Source organism: Sturnus vulgaris, chromosome 5 (assembly GCF_052056855.1).
Source record: "Sturnus vulgaris isolate bStuVul1 chromosome 5, bStuVul1.hap1, whole genome shotgun sequence".
In the NCBI taxonomy this organism is placed as follows: Eukaryota; Metazoa; Chordata; class Aves; order Passeriformes; family Sturnidae; genus Sturnus; species Sturnus vulgaris.
In genome coordinates this window covers 3,417,661-3,440,247 of record NC_142247.1, presented here as the reverse complement: position 1 = coordinate 3,440,247, position 22,587 = coordinate 3,417,661, and the positions used below count along the sequence as shown (strand labels likewise).

Below are 22,587 nucleotides of genomic sequence, written 5' to 3'. Positions count from 1 at the left end.
GAAAGTAGCCTCTTCAAGGAATACAGCCTGGGCTTTGTAAGGAAAACTAAAGGGAAATTGCAACTGCATCTAGAGTAAAAATGAAGGAAGATGGAAAGGAGAAGGGATGTGGGACTGAGCTGGACAGAAGGAGCAGGCTGAAGAGAGCAGTAATTCCTCCTGTTGCTTCAGTTCAGTTCCAAAGCATCAAATCCCTGAGGGATTCTGCTTTTCCTTCATGAAGGGAAGAGCAATCAACTGTCCCCTGCAGCTGGCCTAAGTACTGAAAGCATTACAGAAGAGCCGATTTTGTCTTATATTTTTTATTCAATTTTGCTGAAGAGGACTTTATATAATACAAGTGTCCTCTGTCACTGATGAAAAAGGGAAAGGCATATGATTGCAAAGGGTGCTTTTTGCAAACAGTCATTTTGCTGCTTTGCTGATTCTAAATGTTATGCACTCAGTGCACTTAAAGTGCATATTTTCCTTGCTTTCTTTAGCTAGGCCTTTCACAATTATCTTGCTGTCTTTTTCCCCTCTCTTTTCTTTCCATGGGGGGGCTCAACTTCTCCTTTGGGGTCTGGGGGTGAATTATCTGCCAACAATAGCAATGCTGCCCCCCTCCCCACTTATCCACTCTGAGCACAGCCAGGTGGGTTTGGCTCCTGAGCAGCTGCTGATGGCAAAGTTTGTGTTTGTGCCTCCCTGCAGATGACTGCCTACGGGGCTTTCCTCCACAAGGGCTCCTTCTGCAGGAACTATTTCAACATCCTAGACCTGCTGGTGGTCAGCGTTTCTCTCATCTCCTTTGGCATCCAGTGAGTGAGCTATTTCCAGCTACCTGGTTTTGTGGGGCTGGGAGGGGTGGCTCAGGCTCATTGTCTTATCTGGGTCTAGTGGTTATGGTTTACTAATTTGAATTTTTTTCTTTTTTTTTTTTTTCTTTTCTTTTTTTTTTGTTATTGTTGTTGTAAAATGGGATTAGGATGAAGATAAAATAGGTTTAATTTTAAATGGTTTAAATGTTAAATTTTTTTTAAATGTTTTTTTAAAATTTTTTTAAATGTTAATGGTTAAATGGTTAAGTTTAAAGAGAAACTTTATTACTAGAAACTACAAGAAAAAAACTTAGCATAAAACTTTAGATTACTTTTATTTTTACACACTTTTTTTTCACACTGAAAACGTACAGAAGACAACTCACTTAGTTTACCACCTCTAAAATAGTCTTTTAGCCATTCACTTGGGAGAGGAGACTTCTTTTTTTGTTGTTGTTTATGGAGATTTTTCTACAATAAACAGTTTTTTTGTGCCTTGATGTTACAGTGATCAGCTGCCCAGGAGACTGGAATTCTGATTCCATTCAGAATTGCTCCCTGGCCGTGCCACTAAAAATTTCAGAAAACCTTCACAAACCACCACACTGGGTAGGATTTTTCTCATGAGCCTGTTGGGATATTCATGAGGTATTTTTCTCAGATGACTCAAGGCCATTAAAATTAATCCACGAGAGAGGAGGTAGTAACTGAGAAATGCTACACTGGTGACCTGGAGGGGGAATCTTTCAGAAAGAGCAAATGAGAACAAAAAATGAGTATATTGGGAATCATGACACTTAGCTTTGTTTTACTGCATCAGTTCAGTGACTTATGGTTCCCTCCAAGACTTTTCATGACCTCTTTGGAAAACGAGGTTGATAATGTTTTCCTGCTGCCTAAGATGTTGTGAATTTTAGTCAATGGAAGGCCATCAAGCATTTGAAGATTTTTGTGAGAATCTTCAGATTGGTAGCAGCTGTTCTGTCATGCTGTTTTCCTTTGGTTCATCTGTTAATTTGCTTAATAATTTATAGATTTAGTGGACTATGTGTCAGGTAGGAAGTTTCCTAATTAATTTCACGTCTGATAAGAAACAAGCTCCCAGTTGTTGCCATTATAGGTAGCAGCTCACATGTGTTGCACACTAACTCAAGCAGGACAATTTGGGCTTTCAGTCAGGGTCTTAAGAATGGCACAGTGCTTGTTTTGACCTGCTGCTTCTTTCTAAAAGACTTAAGTCAGACTCTCGGTGTGTTAACATTAAAGCTGTTCCCAAAATCAGTAGGAGAACATGGTGTCATTGAGCATGAGGAAGATGCTCAGTCAGGGTTTTAGTTTTGGAAGGTGCAGAGAGCTCTGCTGCAGAGGATAGCTGTGTTAAAAGTGAGCACATAAGTCATCTTAATCAATTCAGTGGGAGTTTCCACTCCTTAAATTTATGTACACACTTAAATGATCTGTGGGTTCAGGGCCCAAACACGCTATAGGATCACACACACACATAGGATACTGCTGGAGTGTCCTGGACTTTACACTCTTCTATGAATATTTCAATGGAGCACTTCTTTGAGCCCTATCTGAAAATGCCCTGGTGATGACTACATCTTGGCACAATTTCTATATCATAGATATCTACACAATCTGTTTGCCCTGCTCTAAAAATACACCTTACCCATGTTGCATTCCCCTTTCATTAATACAGAAGAGATGATGAAAGCCAGAACAAGATGCCAGACCTCTGAAAATAACATCAGAAATTGGTTTCCTTACCCCTGAAGTGCCATGGCAAAGAGTTGACTAAATACCTTATGCAGCCTCAGGCTGTGCAGAATTTCAGAGATCTGTCCTTGCTGCACACTCCCCACGTTTCTGTCTCTCTCAAATCTTCCAACACTTTCTTCCAGGTCCAGTGCCATTAACGTGGTGAAGATCCTGCGTGTTCTGCGGGTCCTTAGACCACTGAGGGCCATCAACAGAGCCAAAGGACTAAAGGTTAGAAAAGCCCCAGTGCTTTCTATAAAACTAAATCCAGGTTATTTCAGGCTACAAGGGCTTTTGCAGTGGTTCAAGTAATGTTTCAGAAGAATCACAGTGTGGTTGAGGTTGGAAGGGACCCTCAAGCAGGTGAACTGAGAGCAGGTTGCCTAGGCTTTAGAGCACCTCCAAGGAGAGAAACTCCTCAGCCTCTCCGCCTGAGCTGTTCCAGTGCTCAGTCACCCTCACAGGAGAAATGTTTCTCAATATTAGATAAACCTACTCTGTTTCAATTTGTGCCCGTTGTCTTGTCTGTGGGAACCACTGAAAAGAGCCTGGCTCTGCCTCCTCTGCATCCTCCCTTTAGCCATTAATACACAGTGACCAAATTCCCCTAATTCTCCTCTCAGATGAAGAGACCCAGCCCTCTCAGCCTTTTCTCATGGCAGAGATGCTCCAAACCCTTAAGTCATCTTCGTGGCTCTTTGCTGGACTTCTTCCAGCATGCCCACAGTTCTCTTCTACTGAGGAACCAGAATTGGACAAAGTACAACAGGACAAAGTCTCACCAGTGCTGAGTAAAGGGGAGGAATCACCTCCTTCAGCTTGTTAAAAATCTTTGCCTAATGCAGCCCAGGATGGCACTTGCCATCTTTTTAGTGAAGGCTCATATTCAACTCTGTATCCACCAGGATTGCCAGGTCCTTTTCTGATAATCTGCTTTTCAGCTGAATGCCCCCATCAGCACAGAGGTGAAATGATGTGGTTTTCTAGGGTTACAGATGGGCCCACAACCCTAAACATAACCTTTCTGTATTAGATAAACTCTTTCCTATGTGCTGGTGGGTTTTAGGTGGGTGCCTAACTCTGAGGGACGTTTCAGAGAGCTGAGTTCTGCTCTTTTCCTAACCCTTTCTGCCTGCTTTTAAAAGTACAGCAAGAAATGAAACAAGTTGGTCCCCTTTCCCAAAACACTGGGTAATGGGTATTGGTTAAATAATTGTTTCTTATTACTTGTATTTTTATTCTTGGGCTTCTCCCTGAGCCAGAACAGTTGAGAGCAATCCCACAAGTGACTTTTGTTCCTCCCTTCCATTTGCAGCACGTGGTCCAGTGTGTGTTTGTCGCCATCAGAACCATTGGGAACATTGTGATTGTCACCACTTTGCTGCAGTTCATGTTTGCCTGCATTGGAGTTCAGCTGTTTAAGGTAAAACCATCAGACCCATTCATCCATCCATTACATCGAGCTGTGTTAAGGGATGGGAAGAAAAATAGCATGAAAAGCCTGGGGAAGGGAAAATTTTTTTTTGTGTGTGGAAGGCAAGACATTTGAGGCACTGCGAGTGTTATCAGGGCTTCTGCTACCAGCAGTTCAAAACTGAACCAGGCAGAAATGCAGAGATCTTGCCCATCATCTGTGATCAGAAGAAATGATCAGCAGTATTACTCTTCCCTGAACAGGTTTACATTGGCATGACATGCTCCCAGGAAGGTGAAGGGGTCTGTTAAAGGATCCTTGCAGAGTCTCTGCCTCCCCTCTTGCAGAGGAAGGGGCACACCAGATAACCATGGGGGGGTTGTTCATTCGCTTCTTTTTATGTCTGCTTTTATCTCCTTGCCTTTCACCACCCTCCTGACAACAAGTGTTCAGGACATACACATAAAAGTCCCATACAAGCAGAAGCTTCATTCCTCTTTCTTCCCTCCCAAGGGCAAGCTGTACAGCTGCACTGACAGCTCCAAGCAGACAGAAGCAGAATGCAGGTGGGTCTGAGCTTTCCCAATCCCTCCCCTTCCCTGGCTGCCCACCCACAGCGCCTTGTGCTGGCAGTGCAGCCCTGCCACCTTCTGTTCTGTCTCCACTCTCCACCCACAGAGGGTACTACATCACCTACAAGGATGGGGAGGTCAGCCAGCCCATGATACAGCCCCGGAGCTGGGAGAACAGCAAGTTTGACTTTGACAATGTCCTGACTGCCATGATGGCCCTCTTCACCGTCTCCACCTTTGAGGGCTGGCCAGAGTGAGTGTTTCTGGGACCAGTGCAACACTAGCAATGTCCTCATTCATTTCAAAAGAGAAAATTCAAAGGCAGAGCACAGTCTTTCCCTTTCCAAGTATTTAAATAAGTCTGCAGCTTTAAATGTAGCAATAATAGCACTGTGGTGTTATGTACTTTGTAAATTCCTCAGGGCCTGCAGGAATTTCTGTTAGTCTACTTGTAAACAGTGCAAAGCACATCTCTAGTTCTTAAAAGACTATTTCCACTAGTAGCAGTATTTGTTACAATTATGATGTGTATAAATGAATGCAAAATGCATATCGTGTTCTTTCCAGAATTGCCAGGTTTCAGGTTTCCCCATGGAGTCCCCATGTATGAAACACAGCAGTGCTGCCTCTGCAGTACTGGCAGACATGGGGTGTCTTTCCAGACCCTGCTGCTGTGCCCCAGGAGACTCTGGAGACTCCCCCAGAGTCACTCAGGGTGACGTGGACATGCAGGATATCATGAGCTGACCCTGACCTGTGTCACCAGGTGACAGCAGCAGCAGTGGCATCATGTAATACAGAATTCATACTTTTAATACAATGGTTTTGAAATTAAATATGAAAACTAAATTTGAGCCTTAAGAATCGAGCTTATAGAGAAATACTGTTCTTTCCAGAATATATAAAGGAAATTTTGGCTTGGATTAAATTTTACAGTTTAAATGATGTCACCTGGTGTAAGAGCTGTTGACTCCTGGGATCTCCTTTTCTCATAAAACTGAGTTTGCAACAACTCTGTTGGGACTCTCCTGTCCTTTGTTAACTGAAGAGCATGATTTTGTCCAGCTATGAAGACATTTCACACCTGAACAAGTTCAAATGTGTAGAATTAGTAAGAGACAGATCTCTTTGGCAAGAGTTTGCACTCAGATGAGCACAAGCCTGCACATCTCTGAGTGAATTGATTTTGATAAAAGTAGAAGAAAATCACAAAGTTAAACTTTATAGCACCTATAATCACCTATAAGGCCTCAAGGCAGTTGCAGATTTTCTCTGCATTTGGCTCCTGTTTGCTTTCAGGTTGCTGTATAGGTCCATTGATTCCCACATGGAGGATGTGGGACCCATCTATAATCACAGGGTTGAGATCTCCATCTTCTTTATTATCTACATCATCATCATTGCTTTCTTCATGATGAACATCTTCGTTGGTTTCGTCATCGTCACATTTCAGGAACAAGGAGAACAAGAGTACAAGAACTGTGAGCTGGACAAAAACCAGGTAATTGCAACAACTTGCTGTCAATTAAGGTAGAAAATGCATTGAGAATAAGTTTTTAATAGATAAATGCATACAGAGAGGAAAATGTTAAGCTTGCCAAAAAGATAAAAGTGTAAGCTGGCTTTGCTGGCATCTTTTAGGAGTCAGGTAGAAAAAAAGTCTTGCTGCAAGATTTGCTCAAGGGACAACAATTACTTAAAAATGTTTGCTGTACCATTTGTTTCACTGAGATTAGATGAGCACAACAGCAACGTCTGGCCAAAGAAATTGCATGTAGAACTCTTTAACAGGTAGAACGTGCAGATTCACATCATGACCTAATAGAAATTCTTTTGCAAAGCTTTTTCATTTCAGTAAAAAAATCTTGAAACGTGTCATATTCTTATTACATTTGAAGGTAGCTGACCACCCTGATATTTTGGGGTTGAGTTTTAAATGTACCCTGCCTCTCCCACAGCGCCAGTGTGTAGAGTATGCCCTGAAAGCCCGGCCCCTGAGGAGATACATCCCCAAAAACCAGTACCAGTACAAAGTTTGGTATGTGGTCAACTCCACCTACTTTGAATACCTGATGTTCGTTCTGATCCTGCTGAACACCATCTGCCTGGCCATGCAAGTAAGTCAGCGTGCAGAAAACCTCCAGGGGACAAAGTAGTAGACTTTGTTGGGGGAAATGCAAAAATGGCTGAGGTTGAGACCTACTTTCACCTTCACAAGGTGTCAAGGGAGAGGGAAAAGCATGTTAAAAAAAACATTGTACTGTGCTCACTTCTGATGAGATGTAGTTGAAATGAGGAGTCTAACTCTGGCACATTCAACAGTTCTTTTTTGACTCCTTAAAAACAAACAAATTTCACATTTCTAAATAGAGTCCTGCAAGTACTAGAGCCTTCCAAGAAAAATGTTGAAAATGCCTCAACACTGTATTTTTCTCAGCCCTGCATTCAGCTGCAGCTGAATTGTTTTAACTGAAGCTGGTTTGAATAAATCACCCTGTGCCAATACAGAACATGAAAATCCATCCCAGCTGTTTGAAGTTTGTTAAAGTTAAGCAGCTACAAATGGGGTCTTGTAACATGAACTGGAAGGTGACCTTAGAATAAGGCAGTGCAACCAGTTAAGTATCATGATCTGGAAATAGGGGTATGAAAAGTGAGGTGGCAACACTTGCAGAAGACACTGCTTGAATTAATCAATAGAAGATGGAGAGTAACTTCATAAGATCTTAATAAAGTTAAGTGAATGAGCAGCATGATTGCAAATTTAATTCGGAGTTGACAAATGCAAGAGAGTGCATATTGGAAAGATATGATTTGAGCTGCTCATGTACTTTGCAGAATCCTGAATTTAGTGTAATTGCTTGGGGAATGGCTTGGTATCATTACAGACAGCTCAGTGAAACTCCTGCTCACTGTGCAAACAAACAAACAAAAAAGTAATCCAAGTCTAAGGGAAGGTTGAGATAAAAAACACAATTGGAGATTGTGTTGTAACATCGTGCTAATTTATAATGAGCCCTGAATTAGAATGATAAGTATAATTTTGGTAGCCACTCCTCAAAAAGATTCTTGTAAAAGGGGGGGCCATGAGCCAGGTGGCAAAAATGGATAGAGGCATGGGAGTGCTTATGATTGAAGGGAAATGGGAATTCTTAAATGAAAAAATTAAACATGCTGGGGTCTTCCTTGGCATGAAGGGAGACTGGGAGGGGTCCTGTGTGTTCCTGGCTGCTGGCATGTCCTCTCCTCACACTCCTGCTGGGACGCTGTTTTTCAGCACTATGGTCAGAGCTGCATGTTCAAGGAAGCCATGAATATCCTCAACATGCTCTTCACTGGCCTCTTCACTGTGGAGATGGTCCTGAAATTAATTGCCTTCAAACCCAAGGTAGGTGCTCTAGGAGTAGATTTCCCTGGCCTCTGTGTGTGTGTGCATGTGTGCGGGGCAGCTGTGAGGAGAAGGAGGAGGTGAAACTTTCTATTTCATCTATTACCCCACCAAGAACTGAGCTGGACAGTTGCTCTCTGGATTGGAGTCTCATTTATATATTTAATAGCTTTTTTTGCTGGAGAGTAGACACAAAAAAAAAAAAAAAAAAAAAAAAAGAAAAAAGTGAAAAAAAGCAACACTGCTAATAGAGACTGTTCCTAGTTTTCATTAAGTTATCACAGTGACACTCTGCTAAGGCTATAGCTTGTCTTCCATTCTGAATGTTATTCTAATGCTCTCTCTCTGACTTTCCTTATATAATTTATAAACAGCATCTCATGATTAGTCTCCTGACCCAAGTGAAGTTAATCAAGCATGACTCATTTTGAGTTATGAGCCTTGGAAAAAAATGTTTCTTCTGGGAGGGCTACATTTCAGTGATGGTTTGGATTGCTCTAGTTTTGAATTTAAGACATCATTGATAATATTCAGTACCCCAGCAGGTCCTGTCTTAAAGTATTGTCCTGTGCTTTGGGCCATCATATTATGCCAGTGTAGCTGCACTATGGGGCATGATTATAACCTTCAAGCTCTTCTATTTAAGTTCTCACAGCTGCTGTAGGACAAGGACAAAGATCCTGACCTCACAGAATTACCCAAGACTTTGTTCTGTGGGGTTTAAATTCAGTTATGTGTCATAAAAAGTTGAATCCAGATACCTAAATATAGGTCCCCCATGTCATTTCATATCTTCAGTGGTACCTTGACACATGGGCTTGTGTCTTGAAGGATGCTTTGAAACGTTGTGGAGATGGTCAAGATGTTCTCTGAAGCATCAGTTATGGCATTGATAAAAATGAGAAATTTTATGTCTGGCAGTCATTCTTGTCCTTCATTTTAAGTTAGGGGATCACTGAATTTAGCTCCTCCCAGGTGTAATCTAACATCTTCTTCATCCTCAGTTCAGAAACTTTGCTCTCCATTTCTACTGAATTTGGCCTTATTTTTTTGTTTTCAACTCCATGTTGACTTTACTCCCATCCAGCTTCTCTCTTTCTCCCACACTTTCTAGGACTTTTTCTTGTAATAGTCACAATTTTATTTTTCACCCAAGCCAAATATCACTGTCCTATCTTGGATGTAGTTCTCTTGGAAGTTAGGAGCATCCTGGCAGTCTTGCTGAAGACTGGGTTTTGGAGGTTTATTGTGAGATCTCAAACACTGCCTTGGAAAATTCAAAAGCATCATTATCTGTTTCAGCAGGGATTTTAATTTTCAGGAGAGATCTACCTTTCATTTTTGAGACTTCACCATTTCTGTTAGCAAGCAAATTTTCTGTCACTTCACAGAAGTTTTATCTGCACACCCTGTACCTAGAAGTGCATCTCACAGGCTTTATAATGTTCTGATTTTGCAGTTCTGCTTTACAGGAGATTCTAAACTTTTCAAGAAGATGAGAATCTCAGTGGAATTTGGTTTAGAAGATTTAGGGGAGAAATTCAACCAAAGCAAATACTGATTTTTGTACAAGGAAGGCTTTACCTGACATGGTTGCTTCTAACAGTAAGAAAATGGCATTGATGACATTGGAAGTCCTTTCTGCTTCCTGTGGTTTACTTTCCTCTGTCCAATCTTCTTTTCAAGTTTTACTGCACAAAAAGTATTTAAAAAATCAGCTGAGGGTAAGCATGTATCTCTGGATGACAAAATATTGAAACAGACTTCCTAAAGTAATTGTGGAATCTATAGTTTGAGGATTTCAAATTAAGTTGAGGGAATCTTTAATTCAAGACAGCTTAGGAATCTATGATCTGTCCTGAGGCAGGCAAATGGAATAGACCACAAGGCCCCTCTCTAACCAATTTTTCATGATTCTGTAATTTCCAAACTAAATCCCCAGCTACTACACTATAGTAAAAGTAGAGTAAAATATAAAGTTTCTTATTACGAGAATAGTAGAGTTTTTACAAAGTATTTTGAGCTAGGACTCGGGCAACCACCTCAGGTGAAAGAATAGCCAACACTAACAATGAATGTTTCAAATCCTGGTCTGGCCTACATGCCAAAAATGGTACTAACTCATGCCTCTATTTTAATTAAATATCTTAATGAAAAAAAACCCAACGTTTTAAAAATGGAAGCAAAGGATTACAGGGAAGAAAAGCAGGACTGACCTTGTGAAAACAGCTAACAGAGCAAAAAGACTTCTCTCCTGCAGCATATTCACACTGAATTATGTTAAGCACCAGTTCAGTGACTCTGGTTTGGAAACACCAAATTCCTTGTGTAACTTGTCATTGTTGTGTACGAGGATTTGGCTGCAGCCTTCATTCCCTGCTCTCCAGAGAAGGAGAACTCTTTCTCCCAAATGACCCCTGGGACTGATGTGGACCAGCACTGGGGAGCACCATCTGCTTCTCTTCAGGTTGCACACCAGCACTGAAGATGAACTTGCCAAGAATGTTTTCTGAAGTGGGAGTTTCCAGCATGGAGAAAGTAGTTACCTCAACCTTCTGCTTGGCTAGACCTGGTGGCCAAACTGCATCTTCAGATGGAAGTTGTCCCCTGGAACACCAGCTGGGAAAGTGCAAAAGCATTTCTTTGTCACCTGGGAGAACATCACTACCTGTCCCCTCTAACCAACCAAGTCCCCCCAACAAAAAAATGAGATGCTGAGTGTTATTAGTGTTTCCCAAATGGAAAATGACAAGATGAAATGCTCATCTCTGCTGCAGACAGATTTGTCTGTCATTTCCTGAGCAATAAAACACAAACCAGCCTTTGTTTAAGCTGCTTTGTCTCATTTTGAATTTGTGCCCAAACATCACTCTTTTCTGTCTGAAGAATACCCTAAAATAAAAGAGCTGTAAACTTTATGACTGACAACAAGAAAGGAGGAAACTTGTTTAGCTGAAGGTGTTGTGTTCTTATGACAAGCCCCAGGAGAATGTGGCAGAACAGAACTGAGCCCAGAATTGAAGCTGGCAACATTCAGTCTGGTTTCTCCTTTTTTTTGGGGTGCTTAACCCAGTCGTGGATGCTGGAGCTTGACTTTCAACTGCAGCAAGACAAGCAGGAACTGAGTTGTGACTCTGAATCAGCCACCACAGAGCTCTCCCTTGCACAGTCACTTCCTGAAGCACCTTGCAATGAAGAATCTGCAGCAGCAACAACAGGGGGATGAGGCTTTCTCCATCTGCACAAGGTGGAACAAGGCTGCTGTTGATTCATACCTTCACCAGGGAGACCTGGAAAGGGAACTGGGACACATCCCTGAGGTATTGGGAGCTGCCATTGCACTCCCTTCTCACAAAAGTCACCACGGGATGTGCCCATGTGGAACAGCTTTAGGGGAAACCCAATATACAGAGTTCCTGCTGCTGCCCACAGTGTGGAGTCCACTATTACAGAGGCACAGATTCAATTGGAAATGGGTTGGAAAATCATCAAGATCATTCAAGATCATCAAGTCCAAACATTAACCTACCATTGCCAAGGTCCACTAAACAAAAATGCACACCAGTGCTACCTGTATAACCTGCATAACGACAGAAAAGGTGGCAGCCTGAATGAATAGACTTTTTTACTGCATCCTTTTTTTATTTCAACACTGGCATTCTGTGAGAGGTCCTCCTGACTTGCTGCTCCTGATACTGGAGGTGAAAAAAGCAAACACAGTCAGTTGCAGAGATAAGGAGCAGGTTCACACATGTGCCTGTTGACAAAGAACCAGCGTGGATAAGCCAGCCCTGCCCCTAGCTCTTGTGGTGGGAGCAAGGCTTTACTTATTGAAAGGCCAGCTGTAGGAATAGGGAGCCAAGTCCCAGTCAGGGCTCGTCTCCTAACACTTACAGAAAATATGTGAAGACAAGGGCTTTCCTAACTAAACATACTGTTACTGCTGAGACTGGTTGCTCTGGTCAGCAGGTCCCTTTGAAACTTGTCCTTTGAGCTGGCCATCCCCTGTGAGCAGGGTTTTGGTTTGTTTGGTCTGCTGGGTGGCCAAGAGGAGAGGGGTACATCAGCTGGAGCAGCTGCTGCTGTGGCACAGGCAGTGCATGCCAGGCTGGGACAAGGCTTCCAGAGCCCTGTGGGTCTGTGTGACACTTCTGCTGCTGCTGGGGGTCAGTTACCCCATTTCTTTGCAGGATTAATCTAAGCACTGTGTCAGACAGCTCATCCGTGTCTCCATCCATGTCAGGAGGGTGTGCTAACAGTGAGCTGGAGAGATTTGGGATGATTAGGGCTGCTGATAAAGAAAACAGCCACTACATGCCCTGCATCTCCTTACAGAGTATTAATATGCTGCTCTGAAGCAAAACTCCCAAATGGACCTCACTGTTTGTCTTGGCTGATGCTCATAAACTGATTCAAGACTAGTTACTTCAAAAAGACAGACAGACTAAAAGTAATGCTGGTGAGCCAAGGCCTTTTGCTGCTTTGTTTTTCTAATTTTATAAATTCTCCAGCCAGTCTGCTGAGCTTTTTTCCAATTCCTACATGGAGAAACTGCTGCTGCTGCTGCTTCAGGCTTTTTCCAGAGAAAACTACTAAAGAGAATGAGGTGCTGTGCTGTCTGTGGTGCTCACAGCTACCACTCTTCCAGCTTCTTAAAGAAGAAATCCCCACAAGAACCAGTCCATGGAGGGCCAGCTGCTCTACAAAACCTGCCTGGGGTTTATCTTTTCAAGTTAAAGACAGTGACTTAAAATGCCTATTCGTATGAAGCTTCACCATCTGTCAATGTACATGCTAATGTGAGGATGGATATTCCTCCAGGAATTTCAGATCTTTCCAGCTCCCTGGAACGGGCTGTTTTCCTGATGAGCCACATCTACTTTTTCTTTCAGGAAACACTTCATCTCTCCCCTTATTAGCTAGGGCAGGACCACTAATCCAAGAGCTATGAATTTTCTCCTGCTGTGCCTGTCATCACAAACTAGGGAAGACATAACCATGGAACTACTGCTACACATAAAGCAAAGCACATGATCGTTTATTTTGTCAAATCCGTGCCTGCGTGTGGAAAGGGAATCTTGGAGATTTCCTCTGTGGAATTATGACTATCAGAGAGACTGCAGATCACAAGTCTATTCCATTTACCAGACACTGTCAGCACCTTTCTTCCCTGGGTGTTTATGGATGTTACTTGTAAAGCAGCCTGTAACAACGCCATCTGTCCTGCCTCAGATAGTGACTTCAGTCCCTCATTTATCACTGCTACTTCTCTCTGAATCCTTGCCATTCTTACATGTCAGGGGCTGTTTGAAACAAGCTTCACATCCAGCACAAGGCACACAATCCCATGTGATCCCAGGAAGAGCTGTGACCCTCTGGAAGTCACAAGTGCCACCTATGGTTATTGCTCAGCCTCCATGCACTGATGGATCTGTCCTCAGGGTTTCTGTCTCCCCTGATGCATTTGCACTTCTTTATTCCTCTTTAAGCTCCTCTCAGTCAGCGTTTATCATGCATTTGATGTACAGATATCTCTTCTAAAACCTGCAAAATGACTCATCTGTTTTTGTTCCCTTTTTACCAGTACATTTCTCATGCATTTATGCCTATAAACAGATCTTTGAGCAGTATCTCCTAAAGTCACACTGGCTGCTTCATACAACTTGCATTCTTCTTTCTCACCAAAACCATGATGTTATTCCTTGGCCAGGATAGAGGCTTCAACATTTTCACAAACAGCTGAAATTTATAAATTTATAAATTTCCATCCTATCCCCTTGCACCACAGAAACAATGTTGGTTAATTTTGGAAATCTAATGCTTTTTGCACTTCTTCATTCCAGTACCTGTAGAAATACATGTGTAGCTTAGGATGCTGCCCTGGCATCGTTCATCACAGTGTTTTATTCCTCCAGCTTATGCAGAGAAAGGGAAGTAAAGACATTCTGCACTGATAAAAAACATCAGGAGAACTGTTTAAAACCGAGTGGCCTTTTGCTCAGAGCTGAATAACACGTCAGCTCCATCCAACAGGAATCATTTAATTTAAAATCACATGCTCTGGGATGCAGTGTGGTGGTTTCAGTGGTGTAAATGTGAGCCCGTGGTGCAGGCAGCTGCCTCCCTCCATGGGCTGTAGCCACAGGATGCTGTGTGGCCAAAGGTGATGTTTCTCAAATGGCTCTTACTTTGCAGATTTCTTTCGCTGGTTTTGGCAGGTCCTTAACCTTGGTAGCCACCTAATTGTTTCCTCAGCTTCAGTATGAGCTTTTCTGCTTTAGAGGGGCAGCCTCTACATGTGGAGTATTTGATGACTGAGTCATGTACCCACTGCAGTAGGAAGGGCAGACTCCAACCACCAGCCTGGCTTTGGGTGAAAGAAATGCTTTAAAAGGCAAAAGAAAGCACAAGAAAGCTGATTATGTGTCAAAACCTGTGGGTGGGGAATTATATACATCATGTAACAAAAAGGAAGAGTGAGCTCTGCTTGATGTTGGGTAAGAAGTAGGGAGCATGGAGAGAACTAGGAGTGATCAGGTAAGACAGTTTATTAGCTGAAGAAAAGAACTAAAACAACAGGAAGGACCTAGGTCTGAGAGGAAAAGAGAGAAAACCCAAATCCACGGAGGGAGAAAAGCCACACAGATAATGAAGAGTGGGAAAAGATAAAATATCCTTAAAGGCAGAAGGAAAAAAAATAAATTGAAGACCTTAAAATAGTAAAGTATTAATAAAATGGAGGAAGGAGTGATTAGACAAAAAGTGATGCAGGGAAAAGAAAAACAGAAACAGGACAGGAAGAAAAAGTAAACATGGAAAGGGATTTTTAGAAAATTAAAAACTGAGTTAAAATCCATCCCTTTTAAGCTAATGAGCATCTTTTTGTGCTTCTACATTTTATTGAAGTTCCCTGGCAGCCATCCCAGGTCTCCATGTTCAAACACATTAAAATCTCAGCCACAGTGTCTCCCTGTGTACTGTCTCATCAGAATAATTTGCAGTAGAAGTTGGGTACAGTATGTTTCCCTACTTCTATGGATTAAACTCAGAAAATGCATCATCAGGTTATCTCAGAAAGGCTTTCCTTTTCCACCCCAGGTTTTGTTGTGGCTGAAGTCTGAATGTCTTGTATATTCCTCTGGATCTTCTATACCACCAGCAGCCCAGCTGGAATTAATCTCAGCTGTTTCAATGAGCCCAGCAGCTGCCATACAAGCAGAAGTCCCTGATTTTGTCATGCCCAGATAAAGATACCAGATAATGCACTTCGTGTGCCGTCAGCCTGAGGCTCTCAAAGAATTGCTGAATCAGACTCGAGGGTTTGGGAAATAAACTAGAAAAGGGGGAAAAAAAAAATCTTAACCCTTCATTAATCACTCCTCTCCTTTCTCTTTACTGTGTTTACCTATCTGCCAGGATTTCCATGCATTTTGCACAGTGTACACATCATGCAGAGACTTGGCCATATTGTATTTCATGTCCATAGGTCTGGAAGGAAGAAGGAGCCTCTTTTCTAACCCTTTCTGAAAAAGTAAATACTAAAAGTACTGTACGTCAGAGCAGCACGTTTAGGTGACTTTGGTGGGAAAAGATACTTGGAATAATTATTCTGGACAAGGATGACCAGGTCATCCCAGTCCTTTGTACACTCCAGTGGGTTGGAACAGTCAGCTGGTAGACTTGCTCCTGGAAGCTGTGTGTGCCTGACAGAATTTCTATCTGCACATATGTCCAGGAAAAGGAAGGAAAAGAGAAGCCAAGAAAGCAAGTGAGCCTGTTGCAGCCCAGTCTGTGCCACAGCATTTTCTCAGCAGTTCAGCACTGAGGCTTTCTCACAGACCATGGAAGACCCCAATGGCCAAGAGCCAAAGCCTGGATTTGTTATTCCAGGTATTTAATCAAAACTCCTCAGGAGAGGGTGCTGCCAACATGTTACAAGGCAGTGAAATTTAAAGAAAGAGCAACTACATCCTGGTGCTTTATACTGCAGGCCCATCAAATAGAGCCTTGAATAATAAGTCTTCAGATACTAGTGAAATACAGAGAATACAGAGAAAATAAAATTTGCAGCAGAATGCTCAGGAATGATTGAGTTTGATTAAATAAGTTAAAATGTTGATTTAGCAATAGTTTCTACAAATGAGGAGATAGCTAGCAGATAACTGCCTTCTCTATCATGTGGAAGCACAGGGAATCCTCTTTGATGGCTTCTAGATTTCACTGAGCTCCTCACCAGTTCCTGAGTGTGTGTGGGAGAGGAAATCTGGCCCTTCCAAACACTTTAAAGGAGAAGAAAGTAGTGCCAGACTAAAGTTGTTCTATTGTGCATATGCTCATATTCTGAGATGGCATAGGCGTGACTGAACCTAAACAAGTCATGCAGTGTGAAAAACACTTGGTAGGTGAATGTAACAGGAGAAACGAGAGGGATGATGAGAAATGAAACTTTCACCCTAAATCCTAGCTCATAACTCTACTTGAATCTGTGTCAGGAAGCATCAAAGCCTTCCTTGTCAGCACTGGTTGACATCCTGTATAAAGTGGCTCTTCCTCGTTTTATTGTGGAAAATAAATATATCTGGCACAAAGACATGAGCAGAGTTCACCTTATTTGGTTTCTTTGTTGCTGCCCCTAAGAAAGAGGCCAACAATGGAATGAGTAGCCAGAACAAAGTTCCCTCTTCATGAAAAGAACTTGTGCTTTCATGTTGTGGTGGAAACAGTTGGTGAGGGACAAAAAGGCTGTTTGATCTGCTGCTCCCCATGTCACATCTGGTGTTTAAATGCAGGATGTTCTCTTTCCTGGAGGACGAGGCCAGCAATTTTCTGCAAATAGATCCTCTAATTACTATAGGGAATGTGTGAAATCCCTAACAACGATCAGCCAGAGCTGTGCAATCCTCCAGCTTTCTGAAGGATCAATGGAAAATCCAGCAGGAAGAAAAGGCTGTTGAAGGAGCTGTGTAAGAGCTTCAGTGATAGAGGACCTCTTCCTTCACAGCAAACATGCCCAGAGAATTTGCATATTGCTGCAACATTATGACAGATATATTTTCAGTCTGGCGCTTGGGGGTTTTAGTGTCGTTATAAATGATCAAAAAATAATTATACGACTGCACAATGCAACAGTGTGGGAAGCACTGTATTAGCTATTGCACTTAATTATTTAATACAGAAAATTATCTGCACGGTTTTCAAAGCCCAGTGGGATGATGAACCTCACTCACAGCAGCAGCAACAGCCTGGAAAGGGAACAGTGCCAGGGAAAAGCAACTTGCTCTCCCTCTCAGACAAACATTCCTAACCCTTTATCACTTCATGTGAGTTTGTTTTAAAGGGTCAAACGCTCTCAGAGATGTGAATCTTCACATAAGAATGTTACCAGATAACAAATTGTGATGCAGTGCCTGTTAAGGACCATTCCTCATGTTAAAAAGTGACATTTGCACTGGCAAATGGTCACCTGGCTGACATCTAGAGAAGAGGTGATCTCCCTTCTCTCATGCACGTGGCTTTTGGAAACCTTGGAAATTTTCATTTCCTTTGCTTCTGCTTCCCCAAGTGTAGAATGAGAGTAACCATCCTCTTTTGGCAAGTTAAGATTGATGGAGTACATAAAAATAAGTATTATTTTAATACCTACTCTAATCCATATAAAGTTAAGCCTTTTACGAAAATGGAGCAATTTTAAAAGAAACTATGCAGAAACCTGCTGCTCATACCTACTGTGCCTTTTCTTGAGCCTTGTGCCTTTCTGGCAGTCAGTATCCACCCTCCATCCACTCAGCAACCACGTCAGAGCAGTCCACAGCCTCTTCCCCTGCTCCCTATGGAGAGAGGGAAGCTATTCCAATATTCAGAATGCTTCTTCACCCACTGCTTGCCACTGTCTCATCTTTCCACAGCTTGAAGTGATTCTTCTCTCTGAGAGATAAGGCAGCTCTGTCCTTACAGGCTGAGTTTTCCTTTGTTTGAATCATTCTTGCCTGGGCTGGGATGTCAGTCCTACTTTATGAGACAATCTTAAACACTAAAGGCCATCCTTTAGCTCTTTTCATAGGGCTGTTTCATATTGCTGGCTTGGTTTACAGCCTTCAGGAGTTATTTATTGGCTCCCATCAAGAAATGCTGTTTCTAGACCTTCCAAAGTCTTTTTCTTCCTTCTTCTTCCAAATGGAATTGTTCATCAAAGTTCTCATGGAATGCTCTTTGTGATAAAAGATCTGTTCAGCCATCACTTTCACTTTTCAGTCTTTCTGGTAAAGCTGGTGCTGATTTTGTTTCTCTTTGCCAAGAACAAGTCTGGTTTCTGGCTGCAGGGCAGTAATTGTTAAATGACTGATGTGAGCTTACTGTTCATGAGAAAAAGGGTCGAACTCCTCATGGGGTATTGCTGTGCCACAATATACCTGTAGGAAGGTCAAGAATGTTTATCTTATTTTCTAGGTGGACAGCAAAACTTTTAAGAGAGTTTTCAGCTATTCTGCCACCATTTTCATGCATTTATATCATTCAGAGGCAGTTATGAGCAATCCAGGCCAAAAATTACATCAGGACCAGCTAGTTGAATCATCTGGTTTCAGTGTGCTTTATTAGTATAATTTCCCCAGGCCTTCTCAGCATGTTGCCTGGAAATAACACTCTTTGCTATGTCTAAGAGATGCTTTCATAATAAATGCTTCCATCTTGCCTTTGCCATGCTTCTTTCCCAGTCTTTGGAGGACCTGGGACCAGAAGGTTGCACTTCCAGCCTCCCCCGTGGCTGAGAGCTTGTGTATTTCTAACCACTCCACAGTAAATGAAATAGAGGGAGATGTAAGATGACTGTGCCACCAAGTGCCACCACCTTCAGCACCCGAGGGGGGCCTGCAAGAAGGCTGGAGAGGGTCTTTCTGCGAGGACATGTAGTGATAGAGCAAGGGGGAATGCCTTAAACTGAAAGAGGGATGGGCTAGATTAGGTATTGGGAAAGAATTCTTCCCTGTTAGTGTTGCACTAACACAGGCTGCTCAGAGAAATTGTGGATGCCACATCCCTGGAAGTGCAACCTGGTCTAGTGGAATGTGTCCCTGACCACAGCAGGGACTGGGAGCAGATGATCTTTAAGGTCCCTTCCAGTCCAAACCATCCCATGAATCCATGTAGATGGGCATGGAGGCACTCGTGGGGTTCTTTAGAAAATGCAATTCTGGTGAAATTAACTGGATTGCAAAATCTGGAAATGGAAATTCTCAGTTCACAAATATGATACATATCTTTTCTAGTCATGTCCTCCAGACATTATCAATTATCATTAGGTGTGTAGAGCATAAGAAAGAGATTCTATATTTCTAGCCTCCATAAATGTTAGAGTCTGTCAAATAGTGGCTTGGGGACCTTGGTTCAGGCAGTGAGGGTTTTTTTTGTTTTTTTCCTGTGATGGAGATATTTGTTCCCCAGAAGCACAAGTGAGACCTGTAATTTGCTTTAGGACCTACAGGACCTCAAACAATAATCAGAAGGTGTCAGCTTCAAAGTGGCCAGTAATGAGGTAAACCTCAGTTTTCTACCAGTGACCCAGAAATAAACATCTGAAGTGTTTTTCCAGACCACAGAGCCATTCAGGTCCTCCAACTCTTCTGTTTCTATCAAGCACAGAGTGTTCAGGATGTCTGAGCAGGCCTGTCTGCTTTCACAGGTGCCCTCATTGAGAGAGGGAGCATGAAACAAGTGAGGGAGGATAAAGGAAAAATCAACGTTTCTGAGTGTCCATCTTGGGCTATAAGTTGGTCTTGTTTTCTTATGGAATAAGCAAAAAGTCACAAGGCTCCTTCAGAAATCACCAGAATAGTCTGGAGTGATGAAATGCTCCTCTTTTCTTTGCCTGACTGTGGAAAGATTTGAGGGAGTAGAAGGGAGCCTTGTTTAATTCCCTGCAGCAGTGACTCATTACAGTGACTGGTAGGTGAACTGCAGGGACTCTGTCTCAGAATTAATCCATCAGGGGATGAGAGTTGATAGATAGTATGCAAATAGAAGCTGTTTTCCTGCAGCCTGTCAGGAACTCCAAGCAGCTGCAACCTCCACTTGATTCCTTCTCTATTAGATTCTGCTAATTTCCCTGATTGCTGTTATGGCTAAATGGTATCTTAGCACAACAGAATTTGCATCTGATGCACATCTCTGCTCCGTGTCAGGAGCTATTGTAGCTTTGTAGGATTGTTCAGGGCACGTGTGAATCCCCCAAATCTGCTGTGAGAGCATGTGCCAAGAGCCATGGAACTCTGTAAATGTCCTTTGGTTCAATACTGTCCCTTTTGCAAAAGTACTCTCAGGGAAAGCCTCTTTTAATGAAGCCTGAGAACTGATTCTCACAGCTCTGAACATCGTGCAGCATTTTCAAAAATGAATCCTTGTATTAACTAAACATCAGCCAGACTAGCAGTTCATCTCACTTTGCAAATCCCCAGCAAAGTCTGCTTTGCCCTTTACAATCAGCAGGAAATTTTGGCCAGGAAATCCCCGTGACTCTCAGGGTACCAGCCCCTTTCTCTCCTTCCTATGTACTCCCTTCAGCTGATTTAGACTTGATGCTTCTTGTCGTTGTTTTAGCGGGCAGGATTATTTCAGAAGAGTGGTACAAGGTCATCCTGCAGTTTGCCCTCCTTTTATCTCTGTGTCTTAGTTTCTCCTCCTCAATGCTTCACTCTTGCATTCATAGATACAAACATGCATGCATGTATGCGTGTCCTTCCCTTTGTTCCTACAACACTGCAGCATCACCTTCCACTGGGGACATCCCACCTACATTTAGATCCCACAAAGTGAATAGCCCTGACCTTGCTGTGCTCTTCATCTTTAGAGACTTCTTTTCTCACGGGGGTTTGTTAAATTTTGCCAGCCACCTCAGAAGACCCAGAAATGAAAACCTGTGACTAAGCAGATAAAAAACTGCATGTAAACCAACACACAAGTGACCCTGCAGGTCCCACAGGGCTAGATGCTCATAACCCAGCCAGTACCATGACTCAACAGCACCCTTCCCCTGAGGACTTCCATGCTTCAGTGTGAATGCACAGCACTCCAGCTACCACATATTCTCATTATACTCCAGGTGACTGAGCTTCAGATAGGCTCCCTTGGGCAATTTTCCCTGTTGTTGTTATTACTGAGGCTTCTTAGATGTCCTATTTAGGATCTCATATTCACAAAAAGTAGAAGAAATGGTGTCCAGAGATGTCAATGCCTCTGTTGGCTCCTAAATAAACCCTAATTTCTTTAACAGCTAATCTCAGCAACTAGGAAACCTAAAGATGATTGGCATACTCATTCTGAAATGTCTGCTCCTCTTGCACAAATGAGATTCCATTCCAGTCAGCTACTGCATATTTATGCTCAGCTTTTCATTAACTTATCAGCCATGTGGTGATACACTATCATTTGCTACCTTTGGGGGGAAAAAAAATGGGGAAAAAAATGTGCTCTACTGGTGGGGCTATTTCATGCTTCCTGAATATTCAATCCAATCCTCCTGGTCTCTCTCTGTCCTCTTTTCTCCCCAAAAGCTTCATGGATCTCCAAAGACATCCCACAAGAGAGGGTGACAACCATTCCCCAGTAAACCCCTGAGGATGCCATTATGTGGCATGCAATTATAGCTAAATCAGGGTCAAGCATCTCCCTTTATGGGTAAAATATGGTATTACACTCTAAATTCCTGCACTGCAAAAACAAACAGTGCCATCAATTCATTTCCAGTCAGACCTCCACCCTCTTGGGAAAAGTATGCAGAACTTTCTGGTGGGAAAAATATTTCGGAAATACAACCTCTTTATTGGAGTGAAAGCTCTTCCTTCATTCAGTTTGTCTTTCATGAGCCACCCTGGTACACTGCAGTGAGGAATGTGGCTTCAAGAGGTACTTTGAGGTCACAAGAGGCAAATCCTGAAGGGCTGTAGCTCCCTCTCATTACACACCATAGCTCTGACCAGGTTACGAGGTCTGACCCAAAGCTAAGTCCCCGTTGTGGGTAAATGTCTCTCAGGAGGGTGGGGGGCTTTTCAGGGCAGGATTCCACACACCTTGCACCCCGATGAAGCATCTCTGTTCTCTGTTTCCTTGAGCTCTCTTCCTGTGAATAATATCTTCCTATTTTTCACCCTTCTGTTTGAAATACAGAAGGAGCAGGTGAGGAGGAAAGGAAGGTTTTAAAATCCATGTGTTTCCTTAATTCAACACCGGCATTTTGGATGTGGGGTTGAGTAAAACTGCATTCGTATCCATGGCTCCTCTCTGTCACTCATCTAAGAGACACAGGAGGAAGAGAAGAGCTCTTGGAGTTCACCTTACAGCCACACAATATCAGACTGGGATAATGCTCTTTCTGGGATCCCAGACCAGCCCATGACTTTCAAGCAAGGATCTTGCTGCTGAGACTCAGAAGAGCATCCCAGGAGAAAGAACTTGCTGTGTAAATTTGGAGCAATGCTGCTAAGTCAGCAGAGTGACTCCAGATACACTGTGGTGTCTCAGAGGTCCAAAGCAGCTATTTTTGATGGCTATGAAAATGGGACCTTTTCTTTCCAGGCCTGAATCTGTCCTGGGATGTTCCAGCTCTGTCAGTGCAGTGTCAATGCTCCCAGTGAGGTTGTATTACACTGCTGGGAGCAATGT

General features: G+C 42.7%; 1 protein-coding gene across 36 annotated transcripts in view; it reads left to right on the top strand.

Annotated features, from left to right (window-relative positions):
• The window catches only part of CACNA1C (calcium voltage-gated channel subunit alpha1 C), a 458,186-nt gene that overhangs the window by 376,013 nt on the left and 59,586 nt on the right, over positions 1–22,587 (top strand). For all 36 annotated transcript variants that reach the window (XM_088164617.1, XM_088164614.1, XM_088164594.1 and 33 more), the window contains 8 exons: positions 694–800; positions 2,705–2,792; positions 3,877–3,984; positions 4,489–4,541; positions 4,654–4,800; positions 5,847–6,048; positions 6,506–6,664; positions 7,825–7,935. In XM_088164617.1, coding sequence (XP_088020743.1) covers positions 694–800; positions 2,705–2,792; positions 3,877–3,984; positions 4,489–4,541; positions 4,654–4,800; positions 5,847–6,048; positions 6,506–6,664; positions 7,825–7,935 — 975 coding nt within the window. The remainder of the gene's footprint in view (positions 1–693; positions 801–2,704; positions 2,793–3,876; positions 3,985–4,488; positions 4,542–4,653; positions 4,801–5,846; positions 6,049–6,505; positions 6,665–7,824; positions 7,936–22,587) is intronic.